Below are 19,569 nucleotides of genomic sequence, written 5' to 3' on the forward strand. Positions count from 1 at the left end.
AATAATTTCAAAATTTCAATATTTTGAAATTATTTTGATCGCAAAATAAATCCAGCAGTTCAAAATTAGGAACTAAACAGCATCACAAAGACTTTTCCTTTTACTCAACTTTAAATCAAAATGCTAAGATGGATTTTTCTGTAAAGAGCCAGCTTTATTTATTTATTTATTATTCTTGTAGAGGTTTCACAAGTTATCTGTTAGGCTGTTGTCATATAAAATATGTATAAAAAATTATTTGCTTTTATGTTATATCTAAATCTTCCGATAGATTAAAACTTGTTTTATTATTAATAGTTGATTCACAATCATAGAAAGGAACTGAAATAAATGTTTAAAACTCTGTGTAATATGTCAACTCCACTTTAAAAAAATTTAATTAATGAAATAAAACAGCATTTCTGTGATATTATAACTTTCCTCCAAAAAAAAAAAAAAAACTTTATAGAAAGAAACTTAATCAACACAAGGCAAGTTATTAATGAACATTTACAGGAATGAACAGAAGCAAAGACATAAAATACATAAAATCACGTGTTTAAATAAAGTGTTTTTCCTTAGAGAATAAATTAACATCACTAGACTTATATCTGTGCTTCTGTATTTCCAGTAGAGTATTATTAGAGACTGACAATATTGTTCTGTTTGTTGCTTTTGGCTCCAGTTGAGTCTAAATTATTTAGATGCACCCGGCGCTGGACGCACCAATGAAAGTCAAGCATGACGTTGCTTGCGACTTGACGTTTAAAGGAAATCTCTATGCAGACTGTTTAATCAATTTCCGAATCAATGACATAAGACAACATTTAGTAAACTGCAGATTGCTTGTTTCTTGACAAAGGTTTTAACTTGGCTGTTTATGGCTGTTTGATCTTTGCTGTTGTGTCCGAGTGGACGATTGAAATAATTTACCGCTTAACCGGCGAGTTACGACACAAAATATCCGCCAGTTCCGCGCTCGACTAGTCGAGTCTGTTTAAAGATGGCGCTGTAAAGCCCATGATTTGTTTTCGATGGGTGCAAAGTATGTTTAAGTGCATTAACCGAACGGCCCAGATCACCAGATATCTCAAGTCAACAGGAAGCAGCGTCTGTGTTAACCAAGATTTTAGGTAAGACTCGCCGGTTCATTTTTTAGGCCTGACATAAAAAAATTTAAATAAAAGTAACGCCGGCTGTAGCACGACAAGACGGCGAAGATACCGGAGCAACGTTAGCTAGCTGACTTGCTCAATTTGGTTAGGCAATTCAGCTAACGGCTGTTAGCCTCGTTGCTATTTTAAGATGCAGCTTTAACAATTCTGTAACATGATCGAATACGAAACTTTTTCTAATTTATTCAACAATTCCTCCAAACCCGGCGGCTGAAGTCTGTGGTGTCTTGGCACGTGTTAACTTTTCTGGCATGTACTAACTAGAACAAGCTAATGCTAGCTTTCCTTTAGTGAGTCAGAGGAATTAAACATGTTCTCCCGATGTTTCATATCAGACAAATAAATAAAAAAAACTCTGCTTTTAGCCTATTTTAGTCTGCTCCATTTGTTTTTAACCACACTAATATAATTTTTAGTTCGATACACGTTGGTATTTATACCCGTTCAGCGGATGACAAGTTTGGCAAGCGGTCAGTATTTTTAAAATAAATTATTACATTAAAGCCTTATTTTAATCCTTAAATCAGTGTTTCCCAACGCACTTCGCCCTGTATGTTTTAGGCGTTTCCCAGTTTCAGCACACCTGATTAACAGGCTTTTACTGACCTGCTGTCATCTGCATCAGGTGTTTAAGCTGTGAATTCAGTATGTTTTACAGAAATGTCATAATCCACATTATTTATAGTTTTTGTTTTAAATTGTGCTTTTTTTCAAGATTTATTTGTTGTGTTTTATATGAGTTTTATTACACTAACAGTGGTTAGTGTTCTTATACAATTAAAGTTTATTAATCTTTGAGAGGGGGCAAACTTGCACTATTATGCCAACATCAATATATTACTTAAAAATGGTCTAAAAATTACAATATTATCAATATTATAAACTTGATCTCTTATTATCATATTTGTATTATTAATATTTAACTCCTTATATGGAGTAATTTGTCAATGAATGAGCAAATTCCCCTGAGGGTTCAATAAAGTATATTCTGTTCTATTATAAATACTGCCAAACTAGTGATGTGACCTTCCCTCTGTTATCCAGTTTTTGTTTAGAGTTGTTTCACTATCATTTGTATTCAAATGTAATCCAAACTATTTGGTTTGTTTGAAAGAGAGGGGGGAAAAGCTACAGCTTTTCAGGTAGATCAAACATGGTTTTATCAGTTTTGCAGTTGACACAAATGTTTCACTTAAATGAATAAAACGATTAAGGTGTAGCTAATGGGTGTTCTTGTAACTCCACTGTACTGCAACAATATAAAGCTCTTTGTAGTGGATGTTGGACTTATTGATTCCAACATCCACTTAAATGTGTCCTTCAAGATGCTGCTCTACTTAGCTCACCCCGCTGGGATTTATTACAACTTGAAATGGAACTGGGAGGATAATAACTCATCATAATCTAATGACTGGTTAAGAGTTTCTGGATTGTATGGTTATTTTTGGGATACTCGCACACTAAAATGGATGCGAACATGTTCTAAAGACGGACATGTTCTGTCCGTCTTTTTGCTTCCAGGACCAGGATCCCATAGCTAAAAATAGTCGGAGATAGTGGAGTTTATGGAGCTAAATTGTGGCCATAAAATTGTTCAAAAGAAAAAAAATTATTGAAACCAAAAATTTTGAAGAAGAAAAGAATGTTACAAGCTACTTTCATATTCAAGTTTTCTTTTCAGAGACAAATTTATGAAGCAATCAAGTTTATTTGTATGGTACATTTCACCAACAGCACAGTTCAAAGTGCTTTACATTGAAAAAAAACATAAAAGACATTATACATTCAACAATTGTATCATTATTATGGTTTAAAAGTAACTAAATAACAATTTCATTAGTTTTTTACTGGAAAGTGTTGGGCACAGATATTTTTACTGGCCATGGTTTCTTTTAGTTTTAACTTAATGTAACTGTAAACACGCAGAGACTTTTTATTTAAAGTAAGAAGACTGGAACACATTTATTAATTTTCCTCAAAAGTTATTTATTTATTTATTTATTTTGGAAGAAAGTTTGCTGTTTTTTGTTGTTGCTTGGAATAGACTAAAAAATTTTCTAGACCAAATAATTTGAAAAAATAACCAAAAAGTTTGGAAACCTTCTGCCTTTTATTAAGACAAAAGTTTATGCGTTGTTTAATTAAAATATTGCATTTTTAATTTATTGATGACAAAATTCCTTTGCTTTTGAAGTCGGAAAAACGGTATGTATGGAGCAAAATTCAGGCCATAAAGTTTGCTAAAAAGAAAAAAAAAAAACAACAAAAAGTTTGAAACTAAAATTCTCGTGCTAAAGAAATAAGTTCCCATTGTAGGACCAAATTTTGAGAATTCTTGAACTGCAGTTAGGGGGCCACACTACATCATTCCAATGGCCACAAATGGCCCATGGTCCACATGTTGAACAACGCCGTGCTACATTTTTGTTTGTTTCTCTTCCCTGCAGGCTGGTGTCATCCTTACCTCTCAGAATGACGGAACCAGCTGTGAGGAGGGTGATCACCGATATAATTCGGTCTCCTGAAGACAGACGGGACTACCGGGGCCTGGAGTTCAGAAATGGACTCAAAGCGATGCTCATCAGCGACCCGACGACCGACAAATCATCAGCCGCACTGGATGTGCACATAGGTAAAGGCTTCACTCTTCCTGCTCCTTCACTGCAAAAACACAACATCTTACCAAGTATTTTTGCTCTAGTTTCTGGTGCAAAAATCTTAGTACACTTGAAATAAGAAAAACAAACTTGCATGTCACTTTTCAGCAAGACATAGGTCTTGTTTTAACTTCATAATGTATTAATATTGATGAAAAATGACTAGCAGTGTTGGCAGATTATTTCACTTATAACGTGGGAAAATGTTGTGTTATAAGTTTAGGTCTGCTATAATAACACATATTACTGGATGATAAATTGTCATAGAAATTATTGTAATAATTGATAATATTGTTGTTTTGAAAGAATGCATTGATAATCATTGCAAAAATACAAATTCTTACCAAGTATATTTGGTCTAGTTTCTAGTGCAAATAGTTCACTTGAAATGAGACAAAACTAACTTTCTAAAGTAACGTTTCAGCAAAAACTGAGCTTGTTTTAAGTCAGTAATTCATAACATTATGATTTATAACATGGGAAAAAAGTTCTTGTTATAACTGAAATAATCTGCCAGTGGAACTCAGACATTTTCATCCAAATTAAGAAATTATTTACTTCAACAAGCTTCTGTATCTTAATGAAAAGTTATTTCTAAGTTAGTTTGTCTTATTTGAAGTTTACTAAGATTTTGGCACTAGAAGCTGGACCAAAAATACTTGGTAATATTTAGTGTTTTTGCAGTGTTCAGAATCCAACATCCTGATTAATTTGGTGAATTAATAACTGTTTGTGGTTCTTTCCCAGGTTCCCTGTCTGACCCAGAGAACATCTCAGGCCTGGCCCATTTCTGTGAGCACATGCTGTTTCTGGGAACAGAAAAATACCCCAAGGAGAACGAATACAGCCAGTTCCTCAGCGAGCACGCAGGAAGCTCCAACGCCTTCACCAGTGGCGAGCACACCAACTATTACTTCGACGTTTCCCATGAGCACTTGCAAGGAGCATTAGACAGGTAGCTGCCGGTTAGCATCCATGTTCAGCAGGGCTTTCTGTGATGTATGGAGTTTTGATGCATCATGATGATGATGATGGTATCTGTTTGCATAAGTGTCGGAATTGATATCAAGTGTTTCACTTTTTATCTCATGAGGTGGAATCCCAGTGCATTCTGGGAAAGTTTTATATCAGTGTGTTTCATCTGATCAAGAGAAGTTTATGTCCTTCCTCCCTTTCTTGCTGGAAAATGACAAAAACATGTACAAGGAAAAAAGGTGCTTTAGTCTAAATTTTATTAAAAGTTTAGATCTTTCTACTTAATGTAAATTTTTGTATTTTTATGCTTTCCGATTACAAATCAGCTGCATTTCTTTGAGGCTTTCAGAAATTCAGAAAATCTCCAGAAAAAAAAGTTTTTCAGAAATTTTTCATCTCTTGAAACTCAAAAAATGTGTGTGTGTGTGTGTGGGGGGGGGGCGGTTCACATATTTCTGAGATTAATCTCAAAATTTCATATTTTTTTCTAGCAAATTTTCAACTACTGATTCTCAGAAATGTATTTGTTTCATATAGAGCATTTCTGAGATTAGGCTCAAAATTTCTGACTTTTTGGTGGAAATTTACTCCTTTTCTTCCTATAATGGCCTTTTAGACCTTCAAGTCTGCAGTAGTGATGAACCATTTTTAGATAAGTACACTTTAAAACTGTTTTGGTTGTGAACACAGTAGAATAATCCTCTCTGAGTGAAGAGGGTCACCTGTTGTATTTTCTGTTTCCTCATTTGCATGGCAGTTGCTCTGACCTTGTCTTCATGGAAATGATTTATCACTTTGTGTAAATGCAGATGGCTCTGCATTACACACTAATGATGCTGCTGTGTATCTCCACTGCTTTGTTTGCAAACTCTTAACAATGTGGAAAATCCAACGTCGGATCTGCTGCTTTGTGCTGGGTCTGAATAGTGAATAATGTTTTCAGGTTTGCCCAGTTCTTCCTGTGCCCTCTGTTCGATGAGAGCTGTAAGGACCGGGAAGTGAATGCCGTCGACTCCGAACACGAGAAGAACCTGATGAATGACGCCTGGAGGCTGTTTCAGCTGGAGAAAGCCACCGGAAACCCAGAACACCCATTCAGTAAATTTGGAACAGGTAGAAAGCCGTGCCAAGCCCTTCCTGAACTCATTTAAGTATCAGTAGATTATCCATTTGGATTTGTTTTGTCACCATTACATTTATGGTAAAATAAACTACGATGGGTCCATCTCAATAGAAGTTATTTTATTTATTAGTTTGAAAAGTGAAACTATTGAAACTGTGCAAATTGAAATCCTGAAAATAAATTCACTTAATGGAAACATGGAAATTTAGAAAAAAAAAATTTCTATAAATTATTTTGATGAATAGTTTTTGTCCTAGGTTCTTTATCTACAGTAAAATTAGTACATTTAACAGCAATGGAAACTTTTTTTTGGCATCACATGATCAATAACCAGATTGTTACTACTGGCAGAAATGATAACGTCGACAGGAAGTGGTTGGAGAGTGACGGAGCGTCATTTTAATTTTTTTAACTCATGATTTTTCTTTTTCTTTTGTTGCATAATACTTTATATAAGCAAAAAGAAATTTACTGCATGTTTTTTTATTACTTATTGTGTGAACAAACTTATTCATGTGTGATTTTTAATTCTTTCCTTTTTGATGGAAACACAGACATTGAAGAATTATGGTTTTTAATTTTTAGCTTAATACCAACAACGTTTTGAACACATTTGTAATGGAAACACAGCTAGCATAAATATCATCACAAAGCTGCAATGTAGTGGTAAAGATAATTAAATTCTGGGATTTTAAAAAAATCTTTAGTTGAGATTAATTTATTTTTGTGTTTTTTTAAATTGTTTTGCAGGCAACAAACTAACACTTGAAACCAGACCCTCTAAAGAAGGGGTCGATATCCGTCAGGAACTGCTGAAGTTTCACTCTACGTATTATTCTGCTAATCTGATGGGACTCTGCGTGTTGGGAAGAGGTACGGACTGACCAGGGAATAATTTTATCCAGTCCATTCAATAAAACGAATGGATTCAGCCATTTAATCCAGTCTGAGTTGATAAGTATTATGTAAAAAGCATTTGCTCCCATAAAGAAGCATAAAAAGCAGGGGGACCGTCAGATAATGCTTCTGCATGTTGGTGTTCCCGCTAAAGCCTTTTTTTTTTTTGCCCTGATTTTCCCTGTACAACAATCTTACAACATCTTGCAGTGTGTGTTGAATATGCCAGATCTAAAATCGGACATATTCAACATTGTCTTGGCCCGATTACCACAGTCTGTGGGGTTTTCCCTGATTGGGAGCAGAACGCAGCCTGTTGAATGTGACAGGGAACCAATCAGAAAGCGCGGTGACGTAAGAACGGAGTTGACATGGCAACTGAGAGTCCGGTGGTCATCGGAGGTGACGTGTGGAAATGTTTATTACTATATGTAAAGGTCATTTTTTTATATGTGGTTATGTTTATTCAGTTAAAATGTTAACTACAAAAAAACATAACTCATCCTAATCACAGTACAGCAAATAGAGCGACTGCTCCTTTTATCAAACATCTTTTCTTTTTGTTTCGTCTTTTATCGCTTAAAATGATCCCCAAACTATCAGTACTGCTTCTACATCGTGATCGTGTTTGATTATTCTAAATTCACGTTTGGTATGTTGGGGGTTTTACTGGATTTTCTCCTGGAATCGGGATGTTCGTGACTGGAATCGGTTCTTGTGGCGTGTTGCTCCTGCTGTGGTTGTGGACTCTGTGGTCACAGAAGTTTGGAGAATCGGCCAACAATCCTTAAATTATGCCGCGTGAACCAGACCTAAAACTCGCAAGCTGCTCCACTCCTCTCATCTCGACCACTGCCCTGACACTCTGACTCTGGCCGCTATGGTAACGTTTACATAGCCCTTCAAAATAAGATACAGATGCACCACAAAAACCAACATTTTACTTTTGTGAAAATATGTCTCCTCTTACTAGATAAAACCAACTGAAGGCTGAGCTCTGTATTTTCTCAGGTTCAATTCGTCTGGCATTAACATTTATTTGGGCGACATAAAAAGCAAAACAGACAGTGAGAAATGACCGTTAGAATAAGTTTCTCATGAATTACATATAGTTTGTGTTATGACAGAGTATTGGGGTCATACTAAGAAAAAATACAAGAATAAAACTGCAATTCTACGAGAATAAAGTCATAATATTACGACTTTAATCTTGAGATACTTTTGATTTTATTTGACTATTTTTTACAATAGAAACTCCATTGTAATACATAAAGCACACATATTGGTCTGTTGAAATAATAATAGTTTTGATCTTTCCAGAGTCTCTTGATGAATTAACCACGATGGTGGAAAACCTGTTTGGAGAAGTGGAGAACAAGAACGTGCCGATCCCAGAATTCCCCGAACATCCGTTTCAAGAAGAGCACCTTAAAGTGGGTCTTTACATCTTTCACAATATTTCCTACAAATGTAAAACAGTTAAACTAATCTTCCCTTTCTCTGTTTGTTTTGTGTTAAAGCAATTCTACAAAGTGGTTCCCGTCAAAGACATCAGGAACCTGTATGTCACCTTCCCCATCCCAGACCTGCAGAAGTACTACAAGTCGAACCCGGGACATTATCTGGGTCACCTGATCGGCCATGAAGGACCCGGCAGTTTGTTATCCGAGCTCAAGTCCAAAGGTACTGCGTCCTTTTCTTATCCGAAGCTTAAATTTGATCTTCTGTTAAAGATTTAGACTTAAGTTAGCACGTTCATGCAACCCTATTCAGATGTTAATTAGATTTTTGGGCACCAGGAAGTTGGATTGTCACATCTGGGAGCAGCAGATGGAAAAATCTGAAATATTTTCCAGTTTTTAATGAAGGAAGCTGAGAAATTAAAACCTCTGACAGGGTTTGGTTCTAGTTCACCCCAAACAGGAAGTAGTTATCCGTTTCAAGTCAGTCAGGTTCAAATGAACTGAGTCATATTCATAGTTCACTTCTTAAAAGTTCTTTGTTCACAGCTTCTGGATGAACTAGTTCTCACTTATTTATTATCATTAGTCTGAGATGAGGTTTGAAAATGTTTTCGTTTTGCTCCTTTTCTTTTCATTCTTTTTGCTCTTTCAATCTTTTTTCTTTCTTTTGCTCTCTTTCACTCCTGACAAACTTTTTTCTGTCACTGTTGAAATTCCATAAAAGTTGCTCTCATTCATATATTTAATAATTAAAACTTTGAAAATCTATTTGTCACTTCAATCACTTTAAGTTTTCTTATTACCATCGAATCTGTTCTCTTCTCCTCTTCCTCTGTTTCTGCAGCTGAAACACTGAATATCTACCAAATAATGCAATCTGAAGCTGACTCAAGCGGACACCGATTTCACTTTTAAATATATTCCTGCAACCATAAAATCTAAATGAATGCAGATCATCTTTATAAACAGCAACTTTCCTCTTTCACCCTGATTCAGTTTAAACACATTTAATTGATTAAAATCTTCAGTTTCTTACCTGCAGGATGGTTGGAGAGACGAATTCAAAGCTGCAGCTTCTCTGTGTCAATAAATAAAACTAAAAGTGATAAAACTCTCGGTGTAATCTGATAGTTTCAAGTGTTGGATCGTTTGGCTCTTTAAAGTGAAATCAAAAGCAGGAACACAGATATGCAGCCGAGTTTAAATCCAGAATAAATCTTTGGTTCGTCCCCAAACAGAAAGATGGTGAATGAGTTTCCTGTTTGACTCGAGTGAAATGCATTTCCTGTCCAGGTTGGGTGAACACGCTGGTCGGAGGGCAGAAGGAAGGAGCCAAAGGATTCATGTTCTTCATCATCAACGTCGACCTGACGGAGGAGGGGCTCTGTGAGTTATAACACAAAATATTTTGGGTTTTTTAAAAATATTGTTTATTTATTTTAAAGTACTAAAATATTATAAAATCAATCTAAAATTGTATTAATTTTTTTAAATAAAATGCTTAATATTAAAAATAAAATGTTTTATTTAAAATTTTTTTTTTAAATACTAAACATAATGTCAAATAAAATCAAACATTTTATTTAATTTTTAAAAAATATTTTTTATTTAAAAATACTAAAAATATCTGTAAAAGAAACCCTAAAATTGTATTTAACTTTTTAAAAATAAAATACTTTAGTTAATTTTAAAATTAAAATGTTTTATTTTAAAAAATATTTTTATTCATTTTAAAATACAAAAAATATCTAAAATAAATTCTAAAATTTTACGGTATTCAATTTTTTAAAAATAAAATGCTTTACTTTAAATTTTTTTCAAAAATAAAATGTTTATTTTTAGATAAATATTTCAAAATACAATATTTTATAATTTTGTATTGAATTTAAAAATAATTTACTTTTTTCATTTTGAAATAGTTTTTATATAAATATTTTGTATAAAATACTTTATTTTTAAATATTTATTTTTAAGTAGCTATATTTAAAAGTTAAAAAAACTAAGGTTTTATTTTATTATATAATAAAATAAGAGATTGTGTAAAGATTTGCTTACTTGACAATTAATTTATTGAAATAATTGACAACTAATTTTACAATCAGACTCTAAATCCTGCTGTTTGCTGAAACAACACACTGAGAGAACTAATTAAGCCAAAACTGCAAGAAATATAAATATTTTGGATTTAAGATGAAAAAACTGTAAATATGTTAACCCAGAACTCCTGAAGCTGCAGTTTTATTTCCACCTAAAAAGTAAAACTATGTAAAAGTCTCCTACTAAACACCTTTCGCCGGTTTGGGCAAATTGACTTGTGCAAAAACCTCCTTAGATGTTTGTAGCGTGTCTGACAGGAAGTGAGCGTGTTGACTGACTGTAGGGTGATTTGTCGCTGCAGTGCATGTTGAGGACATCATCTTCCACATGTTCCAGTACATCCAGAAGCTTCGCACCGAAGGGCCTCAGGAATGGGTGTTTGACGAATGCAAGGTCGGTTCTGATTCAGTTCACAACAAACGACGCTTTGAGGCTGTTTACAAAGAGAAAGATGTCATTTTACAGCTCTATATATCTAGCTCTATATGTGTCTGAAGCTCTCTAGCTCTATATCTATAACTATATATCTATAGCTCTCTAGTTCTGGATTTATGGCTCTATAGCTCTAGGTCTACAGCTCTATATATCTAGCTCTATGTGTGTCTGAAGCTCTCCAACGACCGTTTGAACTGGATACTGTCAGCAGTTTTACACTTAAATTATATTTACAGTAACATTAATAAGTTAAAAATACAGTTCATGGAATTTTTTAAAAATTATGTTCTCTGACACCTGTCTGTTTCTCTCTCACCCATCCTCTCTCCTTCCCTCTCTCTCTTTGTCCCTCTCCCCCTCTCTCTCTCTCTCTCCTTCCCTCTCTCTTTGTCCCTCTCCCCCTCTCTCTCTCTCCTTCCCTCTCTCTTTCTCTCTCTCTTCCCTCTCTCTCTTTGTCCCTCTCCCCCTCTCTCTCTCTCCTTCCCTCTCTCTTTCTCTCTCCTTCCCTCTCTCTCTCTCTCTCTCTCTCCTTCTCTCTCTCTCTTTGTCCCTCTCTCTCTCTCTCTTTCTCTCTCTCTCCTTCCCTCTCTCTTTCTCTCTCTCTCTCCTTCCCTCTCTCTTTGTCCCTCTCCCCTCTTTCTCTCTCTCCTTCCCTCTCTCTTTCTCTCTCCTTCTCTCTCTCTCTCTTTCTCTCTCCTTCTCTCTCTCTCTTGTCCCTCTCTCTCTCTCTCTCTCTCCCTCCCTCTCTCTCTTTGTCCCTCTCTCTCTCTCTCCTTCCCTCTCTCTCTTTGTCCCTCTCTCTCCTTCCCTCTCTCCCCCCTCTCTCTCTCTCTCTCCTTCCCTCTTTCTCTCTCTCCTTCCCTCTCTCTTTCTCTCTCCTTCCCTCTCTCTCTCTCTTTCTCTCTCCTTCTCTCTCTCTCTTTGTCCCTCTCTCTCTCTCTCTCTCCTTCCCTCTCTCTCTTTGTCCTCTCTCTCTCTCTCCTTCCCTCTCTCTCTTTGTCCCTCTCTCTCCTTCCCTCTCCCCCCCTCTCTCTCTCTTTGTCCCTCTCCCCCTCTCTCTTTCTCTCTCTCTCTCCTTCCCTCTCTCTCTCTCTTTCTCTCCCCCCCCTCTCTCTCTTTGTCCCTCTCCCTCTCTCTCTTTCTCTCTCTCTCTCTCCTTCCCTCTCTCTCTCTCTCCTTCCCTCTCTCTCTCTTTCTCTCTCTCTCTCTCCTTCCCTCTCTCTCTTTGTCCCCCTCTCTCTCTCTCTCTCCTTCCCTCTCTCTCTTTGTCCCTCTCTCCTCTCTCCTTCCCTGTCTCTCTCCTTCCCTCTCTCCTCTCTCCTTCCCTCTCTCTCTCTTTGTCCCTCTCCCCTCTCTCTCTCCCCCCCTCTCTCTCTCCCTCTCTCTCTGCAGGATCTCAGTAAAGTCGCCTTCAGGTTTAAGGACAAGGAGCGCCCTCGCGGCTACACCTCCAAAGTCGCCGGTTTGCTGCATGTAGGTTCTGCTCCTCATCTTGTTTCCATGGAAACTTCCGACTGTTTTAAAAGATTAGTGTACAGTCTGTAATGTGTAGCTCTATGTAGCTTCAGCTAGAAATGCTAAAGAATTGATTGACCTATGATAATCAGGGATCAGGGAAATCATATCGATCGTTATTGGAAAAAGCAATAAAAGATATGAAAACTACTTTTTACAGGCATTGTATTCATAACTTTTTCACAAAAAATTATACCAATTATGTATAATGATTTTTTTTATTTATTTAAACTTTAGTTATGGAAAATGTATTGCACCTAAAAACAAATAAATAAAAAAAATCCAAACTTATTTTAATATGCATAATAAAATGAAGCTATTTTACTTCAAACAGTCATTTTGCATTTGTGGTTCTGAACAGATTTAGCTGGACTAAAGGAAAATAATGGATCTTGACACAGACAGAACGAGAAATGATTTTCTGAACTTTATATCCTTTATATTTAAGAAACCAGCTTGTTGAAGTTATAATTCCACCTTTAGTTTTTGGGGTTTTAACTGAAACGATGTCGTTGTGTTGCAGTATTATCCTTTGGAGGAAGTTCTGGCAGCCGAGTATCTTCTGGAGGACTTCAGGCCGGATCTGATTGAGATGGTTCTTGATAAACTGCGGCCAGAAAACGTCAGGTTAGTGTGATTTTGTATTAAAGTATATTTACTTTATATTAATAAACATTAAAGACTTAATCACTTAAACATCTGTGACTTGCTGAAAAGTTACTTATAAGTTAATTTTGTGTTATTTCAAGTGTGCTAAGTTACTAAGTAAGATTTTGTGTTTTTGCAGTGTAAGCACACATCTATTATCTTAAAGCTCAATAGATGTGAACCTCATAAACGGTTACGGCGGGCTGGATTTGGCCCGCGGGCCTTAAGTTTGACACCTCTGTTGAGTTGGTTACCATTTATAGCTTCAACACCTTAGGAGATGTTTTCCTACAATGAGAGAAATTTTTCTTTTTTATAAAACTGCTCAATCTCAGTCAGGTCAGATGGAGAATTTATTGATTTATTTTTTGAATTTTGGACTTTGACTAGGCCACTTAAACCAGTTTAGAATGTTTATCCTGCTGATTATTTGAGTTGATTTCTGTCTCAGCCACAGCATGATGCTGCCACCTAGAGACAATAGGCAGTAGATGCAGTTAATTTCCCTCCAGTTGTGGGTGACTGGAAACCATTCCTCCCCATATTCATTGTTTCGTCATCCTGGTTTGTAGCAAACGGAGAACAGAGCTTCTTATGGTTTTCTTTCTGCTTGCATCAAAGAATATTTGTCAACAAATTTTGGACACTATTCACATAAAAAAGTGTGATTTGCATCAGTAAACTGCTCACAGTAACTACATTTAATCATATTTATCAATATTCTGAATAACTGCAGACAGTTTCAGGGGATTTTTAACATCATTAATTGAAATTTGTGGTAACAACGATAAATCAAAATTATCTAAAAAGAAATGTATCACAATAAGCGATAAGCTTTTTTATACATCTTATCCAGAGTTGCAGTGGTGTCGAAGTCCTTCGAAGGGCAGACGGACCGAACCGAGGAGTGGTACGGCACGCAGTACAAGCAGGAAGCCATCTCTGAAGAAAGCATCAAGGTGCACAGAGTCGGCCAAACTGAATCGGTTCCGGTTCTTCTGCCGCCTCAGGAATATCAGTATTATGTTTAAAGGATCCTGCTGGTCAGTGTTTCGTCCTGTTTTTTGTTTTAGAACTGGGCAAACGCAGACCTGAACGGGAAGTTCAAGTTGCCAATGAGAAACGAGTTCATCCCAACTAACTTTGAGATTTACCCTCTGGAGAAAGACTCTCCTTCGGTTCCGACTTTAATCAAGGTGAGGCGCCGTCATTCAGGTATTTTCCATATGCAAATTATCCATTAGTGAGTTAATCTAACGTCGACTGATGTACAAATGAACCAGTTTGTTCTTGAATCAGGAAGGCCGAACGTCTTTGCTACATTTTTTATACTATTCTGAATTTTAAAAAATAACTAAATGTTTAGATTATTTTGTGTCAGCTGTGTTAAATACTGACTGAATAAACAAACTGTTTTGATATAAATTATAGCAAAACAGGAAACTCTTAGGTTGGTGAATTATTGGTTAATCAATTTTAATCTAATAATTGATAATTAATCACAGTTTGTTGTGAACATTCACAGCCTGCATTGGATAAACTTTGGTCATTTTGACGTTCAAAGTTTTCATTGCAGATTTCTTTTATGCTTTTTTAAAATCATAGTTTGAGTTTTGAAGGTTTTATTTAATTTGACAGAATGATAATTGAGTAAAAATAAACTAATATGTGTTTTGTGTGTTGTTTTTTCAGGACACTGCAATGAGCAAGGTGTGGTTTAAACAAGACGACAAATTCTTCCTCCCAAAGGCCTGCCTGAACTTTGAGTTCTTCAGGTATGTTTGTAAAACTTTACAAGGATTTAAACTTTTAGAGCGACTTTGGCTTCTTATTCTGAAATCCAACTTTATGGTAATGTTGGCCATGTTCTTTTTTTTTATTTTTTTTATTCTCAAGTTATTCGCTAAATCGCAGCATCCTGATGTTGGGGAAAAGTAGGAATATCTTCCACTGGATTCAGTTTAGGGGAATCTGCTGATAATGGAGAAAACAAACTGTCGCTTATAGCAGGGGTGTCCAAAGTGTGGCTCAAGGGCCATTTGTGGCACTTAAACTGATTTTCTGCAATTTAAACATTATACAGATTTGGCCCATAGATGCAGATGGAGACTTTTAATTTATAATCAGTGAAAAAAAATATTTCTTACACAGAAAAATGTAAAGTACAACACAAAGTATTCCTCTTTTTATAAGCAACGTTATAAAACTGAGTTTATCCAGAGACTTTACTGAAAAGTTAACTTTGCTTCTGTTCTTTTTTAAACTCGGATACATATAATAAACCTTTGAGATAAAGTGACCCAAATCCTGTCCTTATTACTGAAAATAAATTTATTCACTCAAGCCCAAAAGGAATGGAAACTAAATGTCTTTCTTTTAATGCAGCAAACATGCCCAATTAAAGTAAGCAGTGAATTTATGTAAAAAAAAACTTGGAAATTTCTTAAATTAGAATGTCTTGTGAAAAGTCTTTTAGAAAATTGAGAGTTTTCTAATAAATATTTGAAATTAATTACAAATTTTACTCCTTTCATTTTATTTAAAGAGGCCCTAACGCACAGATTTAAGTTTTGGATCTGCAGTAAATACTTTATTGGCTTGATTGTAGGTTGTATTTTTGCGTCTATAACACGTAGCAAAAAGTTTGGACACCCCTGCTGCAGTGGAACTGTTTGCATGTAATGTTTGATCGCTGTAATTTTTTCTGCAGCCCGTTTGCATACGTGGACCCATTGCATTGTAACATGGCGTATTTGTACCTGGAGCTCCTCAAGGACTCCCTCAACGAGTATGCATATGCAGCCGAGCTAGCAGGCTTGAACTATGACCTCCAAAATACCGTCTATGGGATGTATGTAAGTATGCAGACCCCCCCCTCCAACCTCCCGTCGCATCCTAGACTCCATGTTTCCGCCGCCACTCCCTCACTCACCGTTAGACTGGTTCAACCTGTCCTGGGTTCACAGGTGATGATGATGATGATTTGACCTTTTTTATTTTGTTCCCGTGAGGAAAAACGGCGCAGCACCAGGACGACGCCCCCTGGTGTCATCATTTGAAACATTTTGTCTTCTTTAGCATAAAATTTTAAGACTTTCACTGCAAGAAAAAAAAAAATCTTGCCAAGTTTTTGGTGTCGTTTCTTCTGAAAATATCTTGTTACCCTTAAAATGGGACGAAACTAACTTCTAAATAACTTTTCAGCAACATGTAGAAGTTTGTTTTAAGTCAATAATCCCTTAATACTGGTGGAAAAGTTCCAGTTCCTTTCAGTCAACTGCCGCTGCGCCAGTTCTGGTTCCACTGGCAGGTCGTTTCACTTATAACATGAGGAAAAAAAGGTTGTCACAAGAGAAATAATCTGCACCAAGTACTTTTTCTGCGACTTTATGGAATTATTGACTTTAAACAAGCTGTTATTTCTTGCTGTAAGTTGGTTTTGTCGTATTTCAAGTGCACTAGAAACGTGGAGCAGAATTACTTGGTAAGGTTTTGCGTTTCCGCGGCGTCGGTTTAGGATTCCTGACGCCTGAAAGCGATTTATTCACTATTCCAGCCTTCCAACCCAGGCTTGGTCCGTCTCGCCTCTGTCTTCCTTCATCTGTGCTTTTGCATTGCTTCTCAACCACATCATTTTAAACACAATCTGATGAGACACGTTTTCCGTTTTGCGACACAAAGCTGGTCATCCGGCTGCATATACATACTCAGTTCCTTGGTTAAATCATTCTTCCCTTTTTCTTTTTTTTTTGTTTTGTTTCTTATATTTTTCCATTCATCCCAAAACAAAAAACTTTATTTTTTTACTTTTTCCCTTTTTGTTTTTTCTCCTCTTCCATTAGTCGCTACCTTTATACAGATCCTGTGCACTGCAACATGACCTACTTGTTTCTGAGGTTACTGAAGGATAATTTAAGAGAGTATGCATATCCAGCCCGCCTGGCCGGGCTTGTCTATGACACAGCCTCAGTGATGAATGCCCTCACCGTAAGTAAGCTGTTTGGAGTGTGTGGGCTGGTTCAAAGGTCGCCTCCAAGGGGTTTAACAAAACGCAAATTGCTTGGTTTTCTACGCAGGTTTTGATCGACATGTTCCTCAGTCTGCTCATGATTTCCAGCTGAACTTGGTATTTACAGACATCAGAGAGGTTTCCGCCGTTTTGGGGTCAGTTGGGATTACCCGGAATATCATTGGCCCAGAATAATGAACAATAATAATAAACTTTTTGGGAAGGCTGAGCTGATGTCATGGCTTTGTAAGAATCTCATTTGAGTTAAATTAAAGCAACATTTGATTTTTTTGTGTGTTTTAAATTGACCAATATAAATCCATGGATGAGTTTCTATAGATTTTCCTGGGAAATCATTTTTTTAATCCAGGAAATGATCCAGAGTTTCCCTACTAGCAGTGACTGTAATCCAGCTCAGAGAGGAAGAAACCATTGCTGCAAAAGCAACATCAGGGTTTCTGTGCATCCTTAAATTCCTGTTTCTAAAATTGAGGCCCTTAAATTCATTAGAAAATATCAAAATGGCCTTAAATACGTTAAATAAAGTCTTGAATACGACTATTTATTGTTGAATGTCCCATAGTTTATTTTTCTTGGACTTTTTTGCAGGCAAAAGTTTTGAGTTTCATACAGACGTCTTTCGTTCTAATTTCAGACAGCTGAGGCTAGTGCTAACTAGCTGCTAACCAGCTGCTAGCTTTTTTGCATTTATCATTGGTAAGAGTGTAAATTGTCGTCTTCACCACTGACTCGCTTCTGATGCTAAGAAAATCTTATATGACATTTTGTTTTCTAAATTTCTTAAATTTGGTGAAACCTGCAAAAACCTTAAGCATAAAAACCTGAATTGGTTTTTAAATGTACACATTGAAAACGAGACCTTCATTTCTACAGATGCATTCTTTGGTCTGAACTGAACTCCAGCCCCGCTGTGAAGCACGGTGGAGGTGGCATCATGATGTGGCGTTTTGTTACAGAACGGACTGGTGCACTTCACCAGATGGGAAATATAGAGACATCAGCCTGGCAATGCTACTAAATATTAACATAATGTTTGTAAACGAGTGAATTTGTTGAAGAAAAGAGGAAATTCTCTAAATTTTTAGGTAAATATTTCTGACCCAGAACGGTGGAAATGATGGAGGGGAAAAAGCTAAAATTTCTTTTAATACGGTGTATGTAAATATCTGGTTTCAGCTGTAAATTACTTGTTTTTCAAAAACTAGTTTTTGATGTAAAATGTAGACAAGCATGGGATGACAGAGGAGAGGAAACATCCGACCTGCTGAGATCCGAAATAATTCAGAACAAGAAAAACAAATAAACTGCTAATGAGGAGAATGACTTAATGATGCAGCGAAACAGAAACATGGAAGCAAGATTATATTTAACACGCTGAGAATGTTAAATAATTAGTTCCTGCAGAGAAAAAAAAAGTGAAAATTAAAGTCGATAATAAACATTTCTTCCTGTTGAGACTTTTAGAAACGGATTGAAACTATTTGAATTTAATGATTATTGTAAGTTTAAAATTTTTGCCTTTTTCTGATCTGATTTTGTTTTGCAAAAACATCAAACTGTAAAATTAGAGAGAAATTTAATCAAAGCAGAGCTTTTTTCATCTGTTTAAAGGATTTAAAGTCTTAACTTCCTCTAACATGCCGACATCTTGACTTATGTTTCACTTTTTTGAGAAACGTATGTGACGTAAAAATATAAGGAACTGCCACAATAAAAGGTGAATTATTTTGGTAAAAATAAACGTTCTTTCAACTGGTTCAGAAAGTGCGATTATTAATTTTAAGTCCATAATAATCTTAGGATAAGTCTCCGTTCTGCTGGGATTGGGATTTTTGGTGATGGATTATTATGTTTGTAGGCACTTTGCATGCGTGTTTGTGTTTTTATTTTTCTGCTCTCCACTTCCCTGCTTTCCTCACTAACGTTCTGCTACACCTTAACGAGCGTCCATCGGCTTCCTGTGAATTTATGACCGCTGTCCCGCCCACCGACTGGCGGTCAGATTATTTATAATCGCTTTGCGTCAGCAGAGTCGCGATGCGTTACCTTTACCAGGTGTCACCACAGGGGGCGCTGTGGCAGCAGGTTGTCATGAAGAAAATTCACAACCTCAGCCAGATTTTAGTTTTAAATCTGATTCATCGTTGGTTTTAGATTATGTCTCAGTTGCAACAGAAATATTGATCCTGATAAAATCAATATGTTTAATTAATGTTTAAAGTACATTAATCAATCTGCATAAAGGAAACTAAACAAAAAAGCAGTGAATGCGTAGGAAAGGTAAAAGAGATGTTTGATTCAGAAATGCATTTAGACTAAAGTGTTGAGGTTTTACAGTGTCAGATTAAATTTGTGTTTTGATTATTTAGAGAAAGAAAAGTAAGTCGGATTTCATCCATTCATTTGTCCGTCTATTTCTTCCCTCCTTTTCTTTGCTTCCTTTTCTCATTCTTTCACTTTTTCCTTCTTTTCTCCACACTTCCTTTCTTTATTTATTTCCTTCCTGTCTTTTCCTTTTTTTCTTCATTCTTTCTATCCATTTTTCTTTCCTTTCCTCACTTCTTTGCTTCCATTC

General features: G+C 36.1%; 1 protein-coding gene across 1 annotated transcript in view; it reads left to right on the plus strand.

Annotated features, from left to right (window-relative positions):
- Positions 1-987: 987 nt before the first annotated feature.
- The window catches only part of ide (insulin-degrading enzyme), a 28,663-nt gene continuing 10,081 nt past the window's right edge, over positions 988-19,569 (plus strand). Inside the window, 15 exon segments of the mRNA XM_055021739.1 lie at positions 988-1,112; positions 3,602-3,786; positions 4,559-4,766; positions 5,730-5,899; positions 6,660-6,782; positions 8,127-8,239; positions 8,327-8,489; positions 9,563-9,655; positions 10,668-10,759; positions 12,194-12,274; positions 12,840-12,943; positions 13,821-13,923; positions 14,038-14,160; positions 14,657-14,739; positions 15,675-15,819. Of these exon segments, the coding sequence (XP_054877714.1) occupies positions 1,000-1,112; positions 3,602-3,786; positions 4,559-4,766; positions 5,730-5,899; positions 6,660-6,782; positions 8,127-8,239; positions 8,327-8,489; positions 9,563-9,655; positions 10,668-10,759; positions 12,194-12,274; positions 12,840-12,943; positions 13,821-13,923; positions 14,038-14,160; positions 14,657-14,739; positions 15,675-15,819 (1,899 nt within the window). The 5' untranslated portion in view covers positions 988-999.

The sequence above is a fragment of the Poeciliopsis prolifica genome, unplaced genomic scaffold (genome assembly GCF_027474105.1).
Source record: "Poeciliopsis prolifica strain line A6 unplaced genomic scaffold, Auburn_PproV2 SCAFFOLD078, whole genome shotgun sequence".
NCBI lineage: Eukaryota > Metazoa > Chordata > Actinopteri > Cyprinodontiformes > Poeciliidae > Poeciliopsis > Poeciliopsis prolifica.